The sequence below is a fragment of the Alligator mississippiensis genome, chromosome 7, assembly GCF_030867095.1.
Source record: "Alligator mississippiensis isolate rAllMis1 chromosome 7, rAllMis1, whole genome shotgun sequence".
In the NCBI taxonomy this organism is placed as follows: domain Eukaryota; kingdom Metazoa; phylum Chordata; order Crocodylia; family Alligatoridae; genus Alligator; species Alligator mississippiensis.
The window spans coordinates 30,330,453-30,351,504 of record NC_081830.1 but is presented as its reverse complement, the minus strand read 5'-3'; the positions used below and the strand labels follow the sequence as shown (position 1 = coordinate 30,351,504).

General features: G+C 46.4%; 1 protein-coding gene across 1 annotated transcript in view; it reads left to right on the top strand.

Moving 5' to 3' along the window:
- Positions 1-21,052, top strand: part of RAB6B (RAB6B, member RAS oncogene family) — a 118,361-nt gene that overhangs the window by 44,300 nt on the left and 53,009 nt on the right. Inside the window, exon 2 of the mRNA XM_006263939.4 lies at positions 18,755-18,813. Within this exon, the coding sequence (XP_006264001.1) occupies positions 18,755-18,813 (59 nt within the window). The remainder of the gene's footprint in view (positions 1-18,754; positions 18,814-21,052) is intronic.

Sequence of the window (21,052 nt, the reverse complement as noted above, 5' to 3'; positions counted from 1 at the left end):
TACTCCATGCTTATTTCCAAATACAGCACTCCTGCTTCTCAGTAAAGAGGTGCAAGGACCTTAGCTGCCAGATCTCTGGATGAAACCTGGGGATTTTGAGAGTCCAGATGGATATTTTTTTCCACCCTGGCCATCAGAACCAGTAATTAAGGGCTTCTATACACATGCAGGGAGCCTGCTCTGGATTTCCAGCCCGTTGGAGCAGACTCGATTAACTGAGTCTGCTGGAGCATGGAAATTAATGCTCTCCAGCAGACTCTAGTATTGCATGTATCAGCGTCCCCGTGCTGAAAAATGGCGGTGGGGCACTTGGAACTAAAGTTCGCTCAATGAGCTTTAGTTCAAAGTGCCCTGACACTATTTTTCAGTGCAGGGATGCTAATACACATGACGCTTAGGCGCTTTTAATTAGCATGGCTTGCTAATCAAAGTGCCCTCCCCCCGTGCCTCCCGGAACACATAAAATGCCGTAAGGTTCTGCAGATCAAATGACAGTACTGTGGCACATGAGTCATGCCACTGTCTTCAAATTATGCCCTTAATGCTGCAGTTTAAAATCGGTTTGCCCTAGTATAACTAGCTAGAGGTTACCGTATTGTCAGCTCCTGTGATTTTTATGAGCGAATCTCCCAATATTTTGGGCTTGTCTGCATCACCCAGCTTCTGCCACTCTGTGGATGCCACCAAAGCTAGATTGGCAGAGCCCCTGAATGAAAAGGTATCGTAGGTTGACAGAAGGTCGTTTTCTGCCATGAAATCAAAAGTGAGAGGCTTGTATGGGTGGAAAAGAAATATATTTTCACCTACCATATTGTGCAACGGGGTTACAGGCAAGTTGTCCTGGAGAGAGGACAAAGAATGGGGAGTAATATGTAGAGTTAAAAAAAGGGGTTGGGATCCTGAGCTGGTAGAGAGCTTCACTGAGACCAACAGATTTGTATCCACTGAGGATCAAGCCCAGAGAAAGGACAAATGCCTTTCCTGATGCATGCAGAGGGAATAACATCTGAAATCACTTTTTAAGCTCCTCATTGGACACAAGTAGAGACTGCCCCAACCCCTTATGACCAGAGGCGAAGTGGTCTGAGTTTAAACCTATAGTCCTGGTGGGGAACACTCTGGGGACTCTGTGTGAGTGCACTTTGCTGTAGATAGTTGCTGTAAATAGTTTCATAAGTAGGACCTGTAGGTGCCTTTCCTACCCTAGAGCAAGGTGGGAGTCTGGGCCGAGCAGCAGAGCCCAGAGACTGCTCCCTGATTTGTTCCCTAATATTGTTTCCATTTATTGGATGATCATTGTCCCCAAATTAATATTACAGGTTTGATACAAGGGTGGCTGACAGCCTGCAGGGAGGAGAGAGGCTTGGTGGGAGCCAGGGAGGAAAAAGGAGTAGTCCCAGGGAGGACAGATTGCTGGAGATAGAGGGGTGGTCCCAGAGAGGACAGAGTGGAGTCCAGCGGACGACTGAGGGAGCTGCAGTGGCACAGGAAAGACTCTTGGGAGCTGAGCAGTTCACTGTGCTGTTTGGGACGTCAGCACTCTGACACCCCCTTTTCAAAGGCGAAAACACCCCCTTCCCAGGAGCTGACCGTAAAGCTCTCTGACGTTCAACAAGGGGGACCCAGGGACAAAGGAGCCAGGAGCTCGAGCCTGCAGCTGTGCCAGGGATGACTTCAGGGGGTCCTTGAGGAGAAGGAGACCCAATAAGGCTGCTTGAGGAGTCCAGAAGCAGGCCTGATCCATGACACCTCCAAACTAAATAACCTTGTTAAAGCAAAGCGTCCCTTTCCCCATATTTCTTTTCGTGGTCTTCATCACAGTGATATGCCCGTGGTCTGCAAAGCGACATCATAGTTTCAAGAAGTGTAACTTGGCATCCTCACAAAGCTCTGCAGCATCTCGAGGGAGCAGACATCATGCAATGCCTTGTAGACCCCAGCAGCCAATTAGAATTCAACTCCAGCACCATGTCCTCTGCTGAACTGGCTAGAGCTGCTCTATAAATATCCCTGGCCCCTTTTTCTTTTCTTTCTCTCTCCTTTCTCCTGTAGCAATTTTTTTTGGGGGGGGAGGGGGGGGAGGAGAGTGTTAATGAAAGTTCATGAGCAACCATGGCAGTTTGCTTGCTCTGCAGACTCACGGTGGCTGGAGACAAAGGAAACGCTTCTTTGAATGTGTAACGAATGTATGTACAGAACAAATAAATGAGGGGATGTAAAGAGCAGGGCTAGACATATCCATAATCATGCTCGAATTTGTATAGCAAGGAGTTTGATCAGTGGCTGCCCCTGGGGCAGGAAGGAGGAGATGTGCAGTGAAGTCGCCTATTGTGAGAGTACAGCTGAGCACAAAGCCCAGAGTGCTCTCAACATCCACGAAAAGCCTGAGCGTGATCACACATGCTTTATTTCACATACTTCTCTCTAGGTTTGTCATTGGAATACACTAGATAGTATGACTGAGACTTACAGTAAATGTAAAAACCACTGAAATGTGGGGAAACCAAGGCAGTGACTCACTTTACCTGCAGTCATATTATTCAGTCATTAAATGTCTCTGGGAATGGCAGAGAATTCCAGATAGGACCTGAATCCTGGTAAATGTAGGAGACAACTCTGGGACTCAAGATGTGTGGAACTCTATATATGGCTATAATTGTTTTCCTTAATTAATTTCTCCTCCTTAAAAAGGACTGTGACTCCATACATAATGAGACTGGGAGGCGGGGGAGTGGGGGGCAGGAGGGGATGGACTAAAACTATTGTTTTTCACTTTCTAAAACTGGTATTCTTGTCATTGGCAAGCAGGCTGTGGGTATTCTGGATTATTAAGACATGCAGCAGACTGCAGGCTTTTATCAGACTTATACTGAAGAATTTATATGTCTTGAGTTTGCTGGAAAACTGCTGGAGACCAGGTGCTTTAGTGACTCTAGTGGGGCTAAGGCTAAGCACTGTCACATTGTAATCCACAAATGTAGCCGGAGATTTGCTGTTTCTATCATCCACTGTCTCGTTAACTAGGAATCAGAAAGATTTTGAGAGCCTCCCAGAGGAGAGGCAAGTGGAGTTAGCGGTGAAGAAGTACACAAGGCAGATAACATTGCAACAAGCAGTACACTATTACAACAGGTTTTGTACTTCAGGCTTGGTGCACTTACTCCTCATAGGCTTTAGTAACAGGGTATATATAACCAGATGCATCAGTGGCATCCAGGAAAGGGATATATGTGTTTGCACCTCGTCTGTTCCAGGGGGTTTCTGCCTATCTGCAGCATTTTCATAGCTCCCATCACTGCCATTACTGGGTGTCTCCATCTTCAAGGTACTTATCCTCATAAGTTGCTCTGAGCCTTTCTGGATAAGGTGGGATATAAATCTAAATAATACGAACAACAGCAACACCCCAGGAGGCATGACATGTGGAAGACAGGCCTAGAAAGTGTAAAGGTCAGATCCAGATTGGCTTCATAAATGTCTTCATTTTAGGCTTCAGCACTCCTAAAATAGATGCATTGATCCAAGAAGGTGCCATCTCTCTCTTTCCGGTCCTTGATCCCTGTTGCTTATGGGTCCTTAGTCCAACAACAGTACCATTACTTGTGGCAGATAGTAGAGAAAACTTCACAGGCTTGTCAGCATGGGAGCACGCACTGTGGGCTCCTTTCTGCAGGATGAGCTCTGGCTGTTCCCATGTAGCACTGAAACATTGAAGATGAATGTCAGGGATGACATCAGTCATCGTGTCCTGGCCTTCATGCCAGGGGTCTTTAGCAAAGAAAGAGTCTGGTCAGACTGTAGAAGGTTTGAAAGTCAAGAATACATCCATACGATTATATTTAAAGTAGGAATGTTCATGGCTGTCGCACCATTTGTAATTAATGGGTAGCAACCTCTGGAAATCTAGGGTGGACTCCTAGCTCTTCACTGAAGTCACTGGGCATTTTACCTTTGCCTTTAATAGGGCCAGTGCTTTACTACCCACCTAGTGAGAGATTTTTTTCCTAATATCTAACCTAAACTTCCCTTGCTGCAACTTGAGACTGTTGCTCCTTGTTCTCTCATCTGCCACCACTCTTTGGTACCCCCCTTCAGGTAGCTGAAGGTTGCTATTAAACCCCCTCTCAGACTTCTCTTTTCCAAACTAAAGGCCCTTGTCCCACTCATAAATCGTGGGATTGTCTTGAAATTTTAAATTCTAATAACAGTTTGGGGGTGAAGTTGGCAGCCGTATTGGTCTAAGGACATCAACAGACAAGGTTCTTTGCATAAATCCGATATCTTTAATTAGACCAACTCAAATAGTTGGAGGAGTTGGTTTAATAAAAGATATCAGATTTACCTAAAGAACCTTGTCTGCCAATAACAGTTTGGTTCATTTTTTATAATTAATTTACTTTGGCAGTTGAGAGACCTTAGAAGTCTCTTACAGATGTTTCTTTGTAACTGTGAATGCTCAGCTCTATTATTTAAAAAAGAAACAAAAGCAAGCAGGGATTCTGATGTAATCATATAATTCCAGGAGCTAAGACTTTAACTTTAAGCATCAAATACTGCCAGACTCACAAAGCAGTTATGAGAGTTGGCAATATTGCTGCAAGATGGGAACACAAGAGCAGCCTGGAAGTGGTGTGAAAGGGTTATCAAAATGTTTGGCTCACTTACGTCATTTGCAACAGTGGGCACTCCACAGGGAAATGACTCACTGTTCAGATATTTTTGGGTGCAGAATGAGAAGGCTAAGAGACACCTGTACTACTTTGGGCCAGCAAGGTGAAGGAAGTCCTGTAGGAGGGAACTGGAGGCATGCAGAATATAAAATGGAGGTCAGGCAGATGGAAAAGGAAACCATTAGTCAAGGACATAAAGCCCAAATGGGACACTGTCTGAAAGGAGCAGATAGGAAGCAGAACAGATGAACGCAGGTGCCAATCAAAAAATCATAGAAACTAAGGGCTGGGAGGGACCTCAAAAGATCATCAAGGCCAACCCCCCTGCTCTGGGCAGGAATACTGCTGAGATCAGATGATCCCAGTAAAGTGTCTGCCCAGTCTACTTTTGAAGACTTCCAAGGTTTGGGACTGCACCACCTCCTTGAGAAGTCTATTCCAGATTCTGGTCACCCTTACCGTAAAGAAGTTCTTCCTTACATCCAACCTGAAACCATCCTCTAACAGTTTATGGCCATTGCTCCTTGTCCTCCCCTGGGGTGCCCTAGTGAACAGTTTTTTTTTTCTCCCAGCTCCCAATATTCACCCTTTACATACTTATAGATGGCCACCAAGTTCCCCCTTAGTCTTCTGTTCGCCAGGCTGAACAGTCCCAGATCCTTTAGTCTTCCCTCGTAAGGTTTCTCCTCCAGGCCCTTAATCATTCTTGTGGCCCAATATAAGCCCCCCACCCCTCATCTGATTCTGCAGCTGCGGGGGGGGGGGCACTTGGGGCTGTTACAGCACCCTGCTGCAGCAGCCATTGCCCCCTGCCAGGGGAGCCAAGTCCCTGGCAGCTGGGGCCCCCTTCCGGCAGGGCTGGAGGAGCAGGAGCTGTGGGTGGAGGACCAGGGCACCAGCAGGGCTGCGTGTGTTTTGGGGGGGAATGAGGGGCAGGAACAGGGCTGGGGGGCTGTGGGAAGGGAGTGAGGGGCACCAGCAGGGCTGGGAGATTGGGGGGTGGGGAGTGAGGGGCAGCAGTAGGACTGCAGGGGCTGTGGAGGGGGAGTGGGGAGCACCAGCAGCACCAGGGGGCTGTTGGAGGGAGTGAGGGGCACCAGAAGGGGCAGAGGGGTGGTGGGCTTTCATTTTAATCACAGATTTGGAGGGGGTTATCAGAGAATTTGCATTTTTTTATCGGAGAAAACCAGGATCCCTGGTTATCACCCCTGATTCTTCTGGGGGTAATTTTCCACTGGATTAGACACAGTACCCCAGGTTAAATTTTGCATTCTGTCCCCTGCTTTCTTGTAACGGAGTATTGCCAGCTGCATACATTGCCAGCTGCATACATATCTGTGCCTATCCACAGCATCAGTGAATCTGTTGGATGGGCAGGGATTCAAAGGAGCAGTCAAGGAGGATGAAGGCAATACAGAGAGGAAAGATGGCCTTGAGACAGGAGCAAGAGCAGCCACACAGCAGTCCCTAACCTATGTGAAGGGGCAGAAGGGGTAGGAAACCAGACCATTTACCCATGTGTTTCCTGTGTGAGGACCAAAAAGAAGTGTCCCGGGGAGGTTAGGTTCTCTGCTAACAGCCATCGGGGGGGGGAGGGCTAGCCACCTCCCAGTGAGGGTCTGGGGCAGAGCTCAGCTCTCCTGTACTCAGCCCAGCTGAGCTGCTGGGTTGCATCAGGAGACAGATGCTGTGTATAGGGAAATACATGAGCCTCCCATAGGAGCCTGCATGGGATTGTAAAAAGCTCCATTCCCAGCCCTTCCCCCTCGCAGAGGTCACACCTATATCTGCACAACACCCTGTGCAGCAAACACGTGCATCACCCCTAACCTCTGGGGCAGGATCAAGCCCTGAGCAGTTCATCATCAGAGCAACTCAGGTCACAGTCCCATAAACAAATCACCATGGGCAAAGCAGGACACCTTTAATTTGCTCTGTAAATCATGTAAGAATACAAGCCACAGAGGAAGATCCATGCCAGAGCCCTTTGCTTGTGACATCTCCCCCTGGGCGAGCCATTGTAACATGCTGGACAAAATGACTCGGCCAAATTAAACTTGTGCATATAAAACAACTGTCAAAGCCCCTGGGAGGAGGTGAGGGGGGAGACCATGCCATGAGGGGGTTCTCCCAAAACTTACAGCTGGCATTGATTTGCCAGGGAGCTTACTACCCCAATTGCTCCCCACTTTTTAATGCAGCAGGTAGAGAGATCACCCACCAAGCTGTCTAACAGCCCAGAGCCTCCACTCTGGAGGGTTGTGTCTGTATTGATTCCTGTGTCCCCTACCCACTCACTGACAGCAATGGAAAGCAGGTATTGGGGATTCCTCTTATCTATCTCCCCACCTCAAGTGGGAGATTTTTGTAGCCCAAAGGAGGAAACACAGGACACTTCTCATGGGAACAAGCAAGGACAGAGTTCAGTAACAGATCGGTGTTAGGAGCTGGCAGAAAGTAGCTCATTTTACTTGCACTGTCAAGTGCTGTCTCCCAGCACATCTCAGCTGGTCCCATCTGGAGTTGGGAAGCTGGCATGGAGGCAGTCCATCCCTGTCTTGCCCCTTCCGCGTAACTGGCCCTGTACATCCTACCTGCGTTCTGCAGATGGGGGCTCAAGGCTGTGGGTGCACAGAAGCTTGCAAAGAAAAAAAAATGTTGCAACTATTTAGTTGATTTAATAAAATATCACCTCTGCCCCAAGAATTTTGTCTGCCTATGCCCTTAGACCAACATGGCTACAACCAATATCCCAGAAGCTTGAAAGTGTGAGATGTGAGAAGTGCACAGAACAACCAGCCACCAGGGTGGGAGCACAAGAGTTTTGACCTGCTGATGATGATTTGGCTGGGACTTAGATGATGGAGGGAAGTAGGTTGTCCCTGGGTGGGGGCTGCTGTAATGAGAGGGCTGGCTAGGTCTTTCACCAATGGAGGATTCAAGAGGGGTAGACACTTGAGAGGCAAATCTGAGGATACTGTTGGACAGGTTGTCACTGCTGAAATGATACCGTTTGTGGCTTCCTGGGAGGGGAGGGGAGCAGGAGATGCTGGTAGCTGTTAGAGGATGGGTTGCAGGACTTGGAGAGAGTGGTTAGTAGACGAGGAAAGAAAATTGATTTCCAGGACAGGAGAATGAGGAAGAACTACAGGGTCCCTTTGGAGTTAGTAATGGATTTACCTAACCTCAGTCCATTATTCAGGCTCCAGGCAGGGGGCCTACATTTCAGGGTCCTCCAAGATAGCTATTTCCTAGTATGTGAGCCTCGGTTTCTGCTAGAGCGCAGGCTTCTGTTTGTGCTTCAGCTTCCTTTCCTGAGCATTGAAGGCTTGGAGAATGTGGAGGAGCATTTTCAATTGTTCTGCTCCAGTTTCATCATTGCCTGGGTTCTGATTTTTGAATCTGCTATAAATGCAGGGAAAAAAAGATCAAGGTATAATTGAAGAGAGCTGAATGAAATGACCTGCTCAGTACAGAGCAGCAGTCCAGAAAGCCAATCCAGTAGGACACTGGATAAAAAAGGAAAGATGAAAATATGAAAAGCATAATGAGGCTGTTAATAGTGTGATGGTACAGCATGTCTGTTCCTTGGATACACTGTTCTGGTTTGGTGACATCATCTCAAAAACAACAGTGCAGAAACGTAAGAAAAATAATCCAGGGAACTGCAACAAAAATACTTGGAAGCATTCAGGCAATGCTGTGTGGGTGTAGGTGCACACATACGTGTGCATGTGTGTGTGCGCAGAGCTGGCACACAACTAAATGAAATGCAGTCATTCTTCTCTGAAGCCTACTTCAGAATGCTTTTGGATAGCAGTGGTCCAAGTAGAATTACTCTCCTAGGAGCCCACACGTCCATTTTGTTCCTGGGCTAAACCTTTATTCATCTAGTTTGGTAATAAATAGCTGTTATTTTACACAATCCATATTTGTAACCTGTGTTTTCCATTCAGTAGCAGCTTGGGGAAAAGAGAGGGAAGCAAGAGGTTACCTACTGCAGCATCTCACAGTGACTGGTAGTCCAGGGCTGTGCAGCACTCCTTAAAGTTGGTGTAAGAGATGCAGTCTAGTACAGGTCAGTGACCTAATAGACCATTGATTTTAATTGAGTTAATCTGGCCCTTAAACCTTTTTTCACATCCATCATGTTGATAAAACAGCAAACTTCTCTGGTAGTGTGGATCTCCAGTGCAAGAGACTCCATATTCATGATGGCAGTCCTAATGGTTCAGCTAAGAGCTTTCCTTAACAAGGCACGGGGCTGTTCCTCCCTCACTCCCACCTCATGCATGCCCTAGTACTGCTGTGTCTGAGCAAACTGGATTTCACCAGCTCCTAGGAGATCTAGCAGGCATCACCTCTGAATCTCAGGCGCAAATGAACCTCCTCCCCCAAAACCTGCATGCACTTCCCACCACATCACAGCTGCTGCTCCGAATCCATCCATAAAGGAGTGTTGTGTGAAAATGATGGGCAGAGCATTAAAATGGATGACAGGTAACAAAGTGTGCATCCAGAGTATAAAACTCATTGACATTAGAGATCACAAGGCCAAAGCTTACACATTTACAAGGATAATAAGAACATGCTGAATGATGTTAGTCAACTGACTTTCACATTTGGAACCAAGGAATATGTTTTTAGGTTCCAGGGAATAAGCCAACCACTGGGTCATTGGAAAAAAGAAAAAATTCCCACGTGGGTATTATCCCATTAGTGCCCTCTTCAACATTTTTTATTCTTACTCTGAAGTGTCTGGTACTATCATGAATAGGGTACTGGTCTGGACACAGGGTTGGTCTTATTGGCAGAGCAGTTCCTAAAAGGCAGTCATTTGAGGCAACACTTTTTAATGCTATGATACATAACAAATATCACTACAGATGCACTTAATTGTAGAGGCTGTGTAGGATGGCTGAGAGTGTAGGTGGGAACATTCTGATGAGAAACATTTTCATCCCATTTTTAAGCAGAAGTTAATCTAAATAGAGCTGGTGGGAAAATTATATTTCACCCCACCACGTGGGCAATTTGACCATAAAATGGGCATTTTTTTAGTTTTTGACAGTTTCAAGAAAAAATGAAGACTTTTCATTGAAAAAAGTCCCCAAAATTTGGCCGAAAACTGCTTAAAAGTGAAAGTTGCCAAAAACATTGAAATGTTCGGTTTAAAACTCAGTGTTTTCATTTTTGGGCTAAAATGTTCAATATTTGAAGCTTTTTTATTTTGCTTTTTCCAACTGCAAATTAAAAATTTTCAAGGATCGTGTTTACTTCCTGTGAACATTTTCATATCACCAAACACCTAATTTTTAGTTTAAAAAAATACATTTTAGTGGAAATTTTTTTACTAGTGTTGCCTGTACATTACTTCCATGTGAGGCCATGTTACACACTGAACAATGACATAGCAACAACCAATGGATCTTGAATCCCTACAACGCATAGAGATTATAAAGACATGCAGGTGTTGCTTTGCTAGAGGCATGTGGTCCTCTCCCTGGAAGATATTGGTAGGATTATTAGTGGTGGAAAATTTTGCCTACTACAGCTTAGCAGCCTCATGACCCTGACTTTACTGAATAAATATGAGATAGATGTATTGAGTAAAACAGGTAGGAGTCAATAGACTGGACTCTTATCAGGCACTTCAAAGATAATAAGACTTAACATTTACTGCATAGCCTAATGCTTTAGAGTTTCAAGGCATTATGTAGATGTTAATTAGAGAGACATATCAGAAGTGCTTTGACATCTGAAGGGAGATAGTGATCTGTCACCCTGGCTAGAGGTTAGATGAGGCTCCATTTGGATAATGGATTACATAGGGTTGCCAAAAACTAGATAGTTAAAAGGCAGAGAGTCTTTTTGCTGAAGACTAACGTCATTAGCTAATGGCTAGAGGTACAGATCCTCTGCCCGGGTGGGGGTGGAAGGAAGGGTTGACTTTGTCAGTAGCCACGTTGAAAGAGGACTGAATTCCTGATTTTAAAAGTTAGCAGTGGGAAAGTTCAGAAGTCATCAGATTTGTTTGGTTTGGGTGCTTTTGGTGGCTATTCCATCCCTTGCCCTCCATATGCAGAAGGCCCCCAGCCTGTCTTCCTGCAAACTGAGAAGCAGATTATGCTGCAGTGTACCTGCCTGTCCTCTGAAGAAGGACAACTAAGAAAATAGAAAAAACAGTACCTGCAGGCTAAACTGAGAGGCAGACAAAACCTGGAACCCCTCACTGTCCTGGCCCCATGAGCATGCTGTCCTGCCCTCCCTCCACCTATATTCCTAATCCCCAGATGTACCATGCAAAGGAAATGCTCCACAGCTGTACTTTCCACCTCATTGTGGAGGGAGAGCTGTGGACCATGCAGGGAAAGAGCGTAAAGCCTCTTGAATTAAGAGCAGAAATGGTCAAAAAACAAATTGGACAAAAACATCTTCAATGAGCAAGGGAATTTTGTATTAAGAGAAAGCACTGACTCAAAATTAATTAAATTTTGATTACAGTTCTGTCAATGAGAAGTTTTGTCATGTAGGCTTGATTGGACAAGCCTGGTTTTGGTTTTTTTGAAAGCTGCAAGTAACACTGGGTTTGGATAGTTTCAGTTTCAGTTTTGAGGGATTCCTCGCCTTTCTCAGCCTCCTGTTCTCTTTTTCCTTTAAGGGGAAAGAGCGCAGGAAATGGAGAGAGAAAGGAGAAGTACCCTGAAAAAATAACAATTTGAAGCAGGTGTATTGATTTGGTTCCATTTCAACGTAATGCCACAACATCAAACATCGAAGTTTAGATGGAGATGAGATCATTGGCTTTCTTTCATTCCACATTTGTTTTTCTTTTGCCAAAATGGATTTGGATATTTCCAATTAAAAGCTCTTTTTTCCTCTTTCTCTCTCCTCTCTTTTTCTTTCTTCCAGTCCTGATGTATAATGCTGTATCCATTGGTGTGGTGGGTAGGTAACTGTGGCTGTAGTAGAGACCCAGGGCCAGTGAGCCAGCTCTGGAGCTTGGGAGTAGGCGGTGTTATTGCTCTGATATTTGGTACCCCAGCATTTTTAGCTGTTAGCTTCCATCTGTCACAGTCTTATGCGTTAGGCCCTCTTAGCTTTAAGAGCTGAAACTGAAAAGCACAACAGCTGGTAATGTGGTGGTGTCCCTACTGCAAATCTCCCTTCTGGGTCACTCTTATGAGAGATCAGCACCCCTTGGAGGCACCCGATCACCATGTTGTGAGCCCACTTGCAGGCTCATGCACAGGCTCTGGCCCTCTAGAGACCAAACCCGTCCCCTCAACGTGGCCTCTGATGGAGATCCTGGATTGCTGGTCGGCCAAGCCATCTGGCTGTACCATCCAGACTGCCATCCATCCCTTTGCGTTACAATCCATCAGCTGAGTTTTCACGCTAGAATCGATGGCTGAGCCGGAACCCAGACGAGCCCTCATCCCTCTGGTGTAGCTGCATGCTAGTGCAACTATTAAACCTAGAGAAGCATCCAGCCTTGTCAGAAGGCACAACACAGAGGAAATTAGCATATTTAATTAAGGAGCCTGGTGAATGGCATTTCATAGTTTCTTAATTTAAAACCATCTCCTGAGGACATGGCTGTTAATTAAGAGGGTTGTTTTTTTTAACATTTCCCTTTTTTACCATGCATTTAGTATAATCAAGGAGTCTGTTGTTTTTATTATTGTGGGGGGGGCTGTGAAGAGCTAGATTTTCTCAATAGATCCTAAATGCTGGGAGAAGTCCCTCTAGGATGCCTACTCTAGGGAACCGTTTAATGCTACACAAAGTGAATGGTGGTGCTCATGTTAGTGATCCTTTCCTAGCGGGTTGAGGTGAGCACTCCCTAAGCCCAGGGGTAAAAGGACGTGAAAACTGAGTCATGTTTTTGCCAGCCAGCATAAATGGCAGCTATGCTGGGGTGAGAAGAATCGGTACATATTCCCCTGCCAGACATTCCTGACAGTGCCACCAAGCAAGGTATTGTGGACAGTGCCCTACACTAATAATAGCGATCAGTTATTATTAGTGTAGGGCAGTGTCCACAATATGGTAGGTGCTTTCCACACCGTTAGTGTCCCTAGATGAACAAAGAGATGGGCAAAACTGAGGCAGAGGGCGATAGCAGACAGGCAGTGTTTGTAGGGCTCTTATTCCACTGTCTTTTTAGATTGATCAGAAGAGCATTGGCCGGTGGTTCTTCAGCTCTGGTGTCTGCCAGGTTGCCTCCTCCTGAACGGCAAATAGGACCATGGTCCTTAGGTTCAGCACTGCCACATGTTATCTTGTTGGATGTTCCTTTCTGATCCCTTTGCTGCTTAGCTGTGGTAGTTGGTTCCCCTATCCTTGGACAGCTGACCCCAGCAAGGCGTCTCAGACTAGTGTCATGGCTCCATCATTCCTCGTGCAGGCCCTGCTGTCTTCTTCCAGGCCCTGTTGCTTAACCAGTGTTTGCTATCCCTTCCCTCCTCTGCCCCACAACTTCCATTCTTTGTGTAACCCTGCGGTACTCCAAGAGGTACCCCCTCTCCAGTTGAAGGGATCAGAGCAGGTGCACAAGTGCTGTGGGAGGTGTAGGGACCCTCCTCCCCCTATAGAGCAGAGCCAGATCACTAATGGGGACTTATCCATATACCTTTTAAGGAGAGAACAGTACTGGGAACATAACCAGTATAAACCAGGGGTATAGGGGACACTACAATGCCCCGAGGGGGCAGGATTCAACAAAGGTTAGACACTTACAATCATAGACATATTCATCCAGTAGACAAAAGACAGGGTTAATAAAATATAAAAACCACAAACAGCAGAACAAACAATACTGGTGGGCGAAATATTAAAGGGCACAAAATACAAAATGTCAAATAACAAGGAATAACAAGGCCTAGGTACCTGGAGAAGGGGGAAAGAGGGAAAACACAATGGCCCCTTTCCACTGCAACAAGAATTTCTCCCTGTCACTTCACTCACCCTGAGTCATCCCAGCTGGGACTGGGACTTGAATTTGCATCTCCCACATGGTAAGCAGACACACTGCCACACAGCCACCAGTGCTGGTGCTGCTCTGAGCTGCTAGGGGTCTTGACCTTCCCAGAGCCCTGGCCTCACATTGAGCTGCCTGGTCTCTTGGAGGAGCTGGAAACCTCTCAGGTCACTGCTCAGATCCTTGTTGGAACTAGGGAGCCTCTCCTGCTGGCTGCAGCCTCTCATAGGCGATCCTGGAGCCCAACGGGAGCCTCTCCTGCCGGCCACGCAACCACGCTGCTGAGGGTCCAACTGCTGCCTGCAGGTCCCACTCCTTCAGGTGCTTCTGGGGTAACTGCTCCCACCCCGCTAGCCCAGCTCTTTGCCAGCTCCTTCCTTGTGGTCCCTCGCTGGTCTTTCCTGAGTCAGCTGTGCTATCCCTTTTATCCCCCTCCAGGTGACCCAAGGGGCCAATCAAAGGACACGGAGGGTGAGTCTCTGGGGCCTGTTTGGTGAGGAAAGGGAATCCCAAGTCCTCCAATCACCTTTTACCCTTTCAAAACCCCTGGGCCAAATCACTACCAGCCAGCCCGTCACATTCAACACGTCTTTGTAAGCTCCAAGCAGGCAACAGGCTTTTGACACCAATTCCTTGAGTCCCAGCCTCATGTGCTCTGGAAAGAGCCACTGCTCAGCTCAAAGGAATTCCTTCATCTGGCTGCAGTGCTCACTTGCAGCAGAGTACTAACTTCAAGCAAGTTTGGTGCAAACATGGCCAGGCGAGTAGATAACTTGCATGAACCAGCTGGCACATTACAGAGGCCGTTCAGCCCTCAGCCAGCAAAGGGCTCCTTCATCCCCAGCATACAGGGAACACCAACACCTGCTGAGGCCACAGGGACCAGGCTCAGGAGGAAACCTGGTGTTGGGACCAGTCTGGGAGTGGGTGGAGGTGGGTGACCCGGGTAGCAAGCAGCTTGTGAGGTGCAAGCAAAAGGCTGGGAGCTGACTGGAGAGAGAGCCTCCAGTGGGGAAGAAGCCAGGAGCAGCTACAGCAGGAAGATGCAGGACAGCGGCACAGGCGCGCATAGGAGGACCATGGGGAGAAATACTTAGATGTTTCCCTGCAAACCCCTGTAACTGGCTGCTGCTGTGGGCTGTCGGGAACTGCTGCTTAGATTTGCCACTGTGACTGTTGCAAGCAGGTGTGCCCAAGGTCTTTCCACCTACCATTTTAACACCTCTTTATATCTTCAGTGTGCGTGTAAACAGGATCCTCCCCACAGGACTACAGCCAGTGCTGCTCAGAGCAGGTAGGAGCATTACCCTGGCCTGGGGTGCTCCCAAACATCAGAGGGGACTGGCGTCTTCCCCCTCGCCTCTTTCCCCCCAATCTCTCCCCACACCAGGGTCTGTTACAGCCTCAAAGACAGCCTATAGCTCAGAGTGACTCTGGGTAATTTCCATATCCATTATCACACTGAATTCAGCTCAGTCAGGTGTGACCTCATTCAGAAAAGGCGGCTGTTGGATGTTTCTAGCTAGAAAGCAGATCATGCTATGGCCTGGGCTAACATGCCGCACACCAGTCTCAAGTGACCTCTGGAGAACTGCATGAATGATTTACATTACCTTCTTCTTTTGAGCTACCAAATAATAGGCAGGGGCTCGGGGTTCACTGAGCCTTTCCTGTGTCTCATGAATCCTGCATGATAGCACAAGTTACACAGCCACAGCTACAAAATCAAGCTAAGGCTGGACTGGCAGTATCCTTAGCTCAAAGCGATTGGTTCTGATAAGTTGAGTAGAGATGATCAAAAGCTTTTCCCCAGAAGAAGTCATTTGTTCAAATAAATAATTCTTTTTTAAAAAAAATCAATATGCTGACTCTTTTTTTTGCAAATTTGTCTAGCTTTTTATTATTATTTTAAAATAGTTCTGTCCAATAAATATCTCAAGTGTTATTGAGACAGCTAATAGAATATTTTGTTTAGTGAAAACTGAGTATTTGGTAAATGAAAAAATGTCCTTGGTCATTCTGATGCCTTGCAAGAACAGAAGAAAATATCAGCAAAAAATGTCATTAGTATTCTCACTGGGTGTATTTCCAACCTGCAAAACCAAAGCAACATAGAACCATTACCATTTTAAATTAACTGAGGTTTCCATTTTTCAAACAGCTCAGCCATTAAAGCAGGTTCATTGCAGGATACTCTGATTTTAATTTCTACTGCACTGATATAAAAAACACCAGTGAGCCTTTTTGTCTGTCTTTTGAGGCTCATTTTACCATTTGGTTAGGATTGCCAGGTTCTAGGTAGATTGCCTGAATTTATCTACACAAGCTGACCAAATATGCAGATTCTGTCACACTTTAGTAATGTGATACCTGAGTACTGTATGGTCTAATTCCCATTTGAGGCAAGCATATTGTACCTTTTTGTTGCACAGAGACTTTGGGCATAATGAAAGACATATTCTTTCCTCCAGAGAACAGCTGAGCTACTTTGAAAATGTCTGTATGTTCTTCAGCAAGACCGGGTTTTCACTCTCCACTGTATCTACTGCTGGCTACAGCTCTATCAGTTCAAGATCTAAATATAATCCCAAGCCTATAACTACTGGTGCCGAAATTCAGGCTTCCAAGTGATATCCTTTGTGGTTGCTTTCTGGCCTGCACTGTTGCTTTTTATTGTAAACTCCATGTACATTGTTAGTGCCCTTCAGTAAAACTGGAGATTGGAGTTTGCAGACTGCATTTTTTAGGTTTCTTGGGCTCTTATGTCAGTTTGAAATGTAATGAGAGCTCAGCAAATGCTTGGCTTGTGCCTGACATTGTTTGCCTGAATGTTGTTAGCAGTGACTGGGTATCAATAGGAATCATACTGTGTTCATAAACATTATTCCTTTTCACCTGTTGGCCAGTCCTACGCCAGGCTTTATTTGGACTAGAGCTGCAAGTGTGTATCAGTAAAGCCCTATAATGTGCCCAAGGAGAAAGGGCAGGGGATCAACACTATTGATTACTTAGTGATCAACTCTTGCTGTTCCTCCTCAGACAATCCAGCAGTGCTGAGTGATTAAAACCTGACCTGAGCCAATAAATTGAGCTACTTTTGCACCCCCTGTATTTATTCTGACCCGTGCCCCAGGGCTGCCTAAAATCATGTTGGTTTGTAATAGCCCTGGCTTTTTCAGCGGCCCAGGCCCCTTACAAAAGGGACTGCACAGGAGAGTGGGGTAAATCTGTTTTGCACCTCTTGTACAACCCAGTTACCCAAAAGGCATTTTATTGCAGCTGGCTCCATCCTTACTGTTCCTTTATGCCATCTAGTTGGTGTGAAGGGGCCACAGCATGTTGCATAGTGTGACCTTGAGGGAGTCTGCCCTGCCTTTGTGGGATCTCTTAGCTATTTGTATCTGTTTCGGTTCACGAAGTTCACCATCCCCAACAGAATACATTTCATTCTCACCAGGTCCAATGTCATGAGTTTGTCCTCTTAACACCTCAGCCTGAACACAGTCAGAAATTAATGTGAATCTCCATCATAGTGTCCATTCCTGTCCCTGCAGGCTGAGGGGCAGCTGTGCTCCAACCAGCCCTCTTAAGATGGAAAAGAGCCTTAAAAATTTTGGACCTGAACCCTATGCAGAATCACCTTATGAGATGGGGGAGGAGACGTTGCCATAGGTTGCCTTCTCCAGCAAGTCTGTGCTTGAGGGGCGCAGGGAGCAAAACGGGATGTTCAGGACCCATTCTGAAAAGCACTGATGTCAGTAGCGGGTTTTCACTTGGAACAAGCCCTGAGTGAAGGGCCATGTGTAAAATGCTTGATTCATAGGTATGCTTGCAGCTCCCAAACTGCTTTCACCTGTGGGATTGTAGACCCTCTCCTTGCTCAGTGGGTTGCTTGCCAAACCCATTTTCCACCTTCTGAGGGTGCTCAGCCATACTGGACACAAGACCATGCCTGCATCCACATCTGTCCAAGTTTATCAGTCTCCAGGGAATCTGAGCAGGAGGTGTCTGGTGGTGTGGGTGAACCTTACAAGAGTGGGGGTGATTTGCCTGGGGAGGGATCTCCCAGTGCAAATGCTCAGCAGAAGCTTATCTGAATTGTCTTTTGGCTTGTTTTTTGTTGGGTTTTTTTTGTTTTGTTTTTTTTTGGCGGGGGGGAAGGGTTGTTTTGTTGTTTGGGGTTTTTTTTTTGGGGGGGGGGGATTGTTTTGCAGATTGGCCCATAACAAATTCATAGTTGCAGCTGAAAATTAATAGTGTGATAACCAGAAATAACCAGCCCTGATTAAGAGAGAGGAATTAACAATGTAATATTTAACTGGACTCCCTAAACATGACAGATTGATTAAAATGTAAGGTACCGAAAAAAGAGGAAAAGACCATACAGAGAAGGCCAGATCCTCATGTGGTGTAACACAGCAATGCCCCACTGGCATCAGCAGGCTATCTGATTTATGCCTGAGGAGGGTCTGGCCCCACAGAGCTAGCTTCTTGCAAAAGGAAACCCCACCACAATGGTAAATGTGTTTCTCCATGGGAGAAAGCATGGAAGGAGAAAGCCATGCCAGAAGCTTCTCCCTCTGCACCTTGAAAACAACAAACTCAAAAGCTAGCACAGGGTAAAGGAAGCTGGGCAGCAGTAGAGACCAGCAGGGCAGATATGTGCTATGGCTCTGGAGTCATTGTGGTAAAGTCCACCTCCCTAGTTGACAACTGGAGAAATTGGTTATATTCCGCCTTGGCAAACCCATGCGCTGCCAGCAGTGGGGGAAGATTAAACAGCAGGAAATTAGCCAGGGCCTGAAGAGCAAGCATGTGCCTTTTGGACGTAATCATGTTCCAACACCAGAAAAGGTCTGATCATCACAGTTTTGGTGATGGTCCCCAGAGCTTTCCCATCTGAACTGTTCTCGTTTCATGCTCACTTGCAGTCTGCTCAGAACCTGTGCATGAGTCTGAGCTCACCCGCACGTGCTGCAAGTTACTGAAATGTTTCCTTTACCTTTCTCCAGAGGGCCTTAAAAGAAAATAATCCAGAACAAGGAGAAACCTTTACTTCAAACTTCTCTACCTAATGTTTTTTTTCCTCTTTCTCTTGCAGTTGGGAAGACATCCCTGATCACAAGGTTCATGTATGACAGTTTTGACAACACGTATCAGGTGAGACCTTCTCTCCTCTCTTTTGGCACTGGAGTATTGCTCACCTCTGTGGCCACCTTACCCCACTGATTGATAACCATGCCTTTGCAGAGCATCAGAGTCAGTTTGCAACTGAAGTAAGAGGCTGGTAATGGATGTGCAGATGTTGCTCACATGTAAATCTAGCATGGTGACCTGAGCTGCCTGGTTGAAGATTAGCATTGGCATCTATGTACTTGCATCTGATTCTTTATACGTGAATGAAATCAGCTGGGCCTGCTAAGGGAGGCTCCCAGCTGGTGAATAAGAGTGTGTACAGCACATGCATTTCTATTAGGTGCTTAAACTGGCTACCAGCCAGCTTCCTGGTAATGACTGATATGAGTGCAGTCTGGTTTCTGCTTACATTACCTATTCTCAGGCAGCGCCGTCCTTCCCCCTGCAGCTGCAGGCACTGATGCTCCTTACAGCCATCCTAACGAGACCGCTCAGCACATTTGGTAGGTTTTTTTTCTTACATGAGGTTGGTAACCATGATTGCTTGGCATTCTAGATGTGTGCTGATACGGCAGCTGTGATTTTTCTCAGATTTTTAAAAGTCTCCACTGATACGGTTGATCAGAAACCATTTCTTTGTTTAAAGCTAGAGGCTTGACTTTTCTCCCAGTATAAATCAGGAATGTTCCCACTGTAGTGAATGGAATTCCTCCAGCATAAAGCTTAAATTGGAGTAGAACCAGACCTGAATTCTTTGTATCCCAACTCCGCTTTGTGCACCAGTTTCTCACTGAAGTGGCTTGGAATGTCAAAGAAAAAAGGCTGTACTTCTTTTTTTTCTTTGGTGCACGCAGACCATGGGATTTCCCATCTTTCTTTCCTTTGCTTGTGGGATGAACAGTATCACCCCACAACCAACAGAAAACACCTTGTAACTGCCTCCAGAGGTCTCATATATCTCCCCCTTTCACTACATCTCCATGTTCTCCAGACTTTGCACTCATCCAGAGATGGATGGAAAAAGAAAAATGAAATGTCATTTAGCTAAGAGATGAAGATATCAATCACAGCATGTGTATGCTGGCAGCTCCTGTTACAAAAGAACTAACATGAACTTTTAAGTGATGCATGGCCTAAAAGTCTTGCCTCCATGTTAATTATGTTAGAGAAGTTTCATGGCTGTAGGAATCCATCTGTGGTCCTTCAGAAGCCAGCCCTTCATGATGATACATGAGACCAGATCGGGAGTAGATGTCTTAGGGACAAGAGAGCAGGGCAGTGGTAATACTTAAAGCTTCTACAAGCCTTGCAGAGTCCATATGCATGCCTACTGCATCTTTGCAGCAACCACACCTGCCCTTGACTGCAGCCCACACAAGTCCCTTTTGAGGGGTATTCCCCTTCCTCCATTTACAGGAGAGCTGGCAGCAGGACCTAAGGGCAGGATTTCCTACTTGTGCTCTACCTACACAGAGCTCAGGGGGCAGTGGAGAGGCAAACTTTTTAGGCAGAGCTAAGACATCATAGTAATGCTGCTAGTATATGGGACCCCTGCACACTTTGTTCAAAAGGTTTGGGGTTTAGATCCCAATGTGCATGTCACACAAAGATACCAAAAACAGACTCCAGCTGGCTGGCTTGGCCTACCCCAGATTGTTTTCGAAAGATTAGAGCATGAGATGTCTCTGAAAAAGTAAAAAAGCTCTCAACAAAGAGAACTTAGGCTATTGTTATGACAGAGCTTCCCAAAGGGCCAGGGAGCGCTGCTGATGGATTAAAGAGCATATCTGGGAGACCTGGAGAAATCTAGTCGGCACGTCCAGCTGGAAAGGAGAAGTGGAGATTCCCTTGGTATTTGGGAAGCTGCCAGGTGGCATAAAGCAATCACTGGCTAGTGTAAGGACCTTGGCGGCTATGCCAGGGACCAGTTTGTGTGCCACACCTGTGGGTGGGGCAGAGCCATCACCTGAGACCTGTTTTTTGATGAATGTACTCTTCCTATCTAGACTAGAAATCCAGGCCCCATCAGCCAAGGCTGGGAAGGCCAGAAGGGAACAGTGCACCACATTGAATGAGTTGTATGTCAGGGGCAGGGATGGAGCATGTGGTACTCCAGTCAATCCTTGGCCAGCAGAATGGTCCCTGTGGCTCCTCTGCATTCTGCCTGGGGCCAGTCCAGTCGGGTTGCTCCCCAGAAGTAGACAGGTGGTTTGGAGGTGCTCTTCAGGTGTAAGATACATAAATAAAGCAATGTTTACCCACT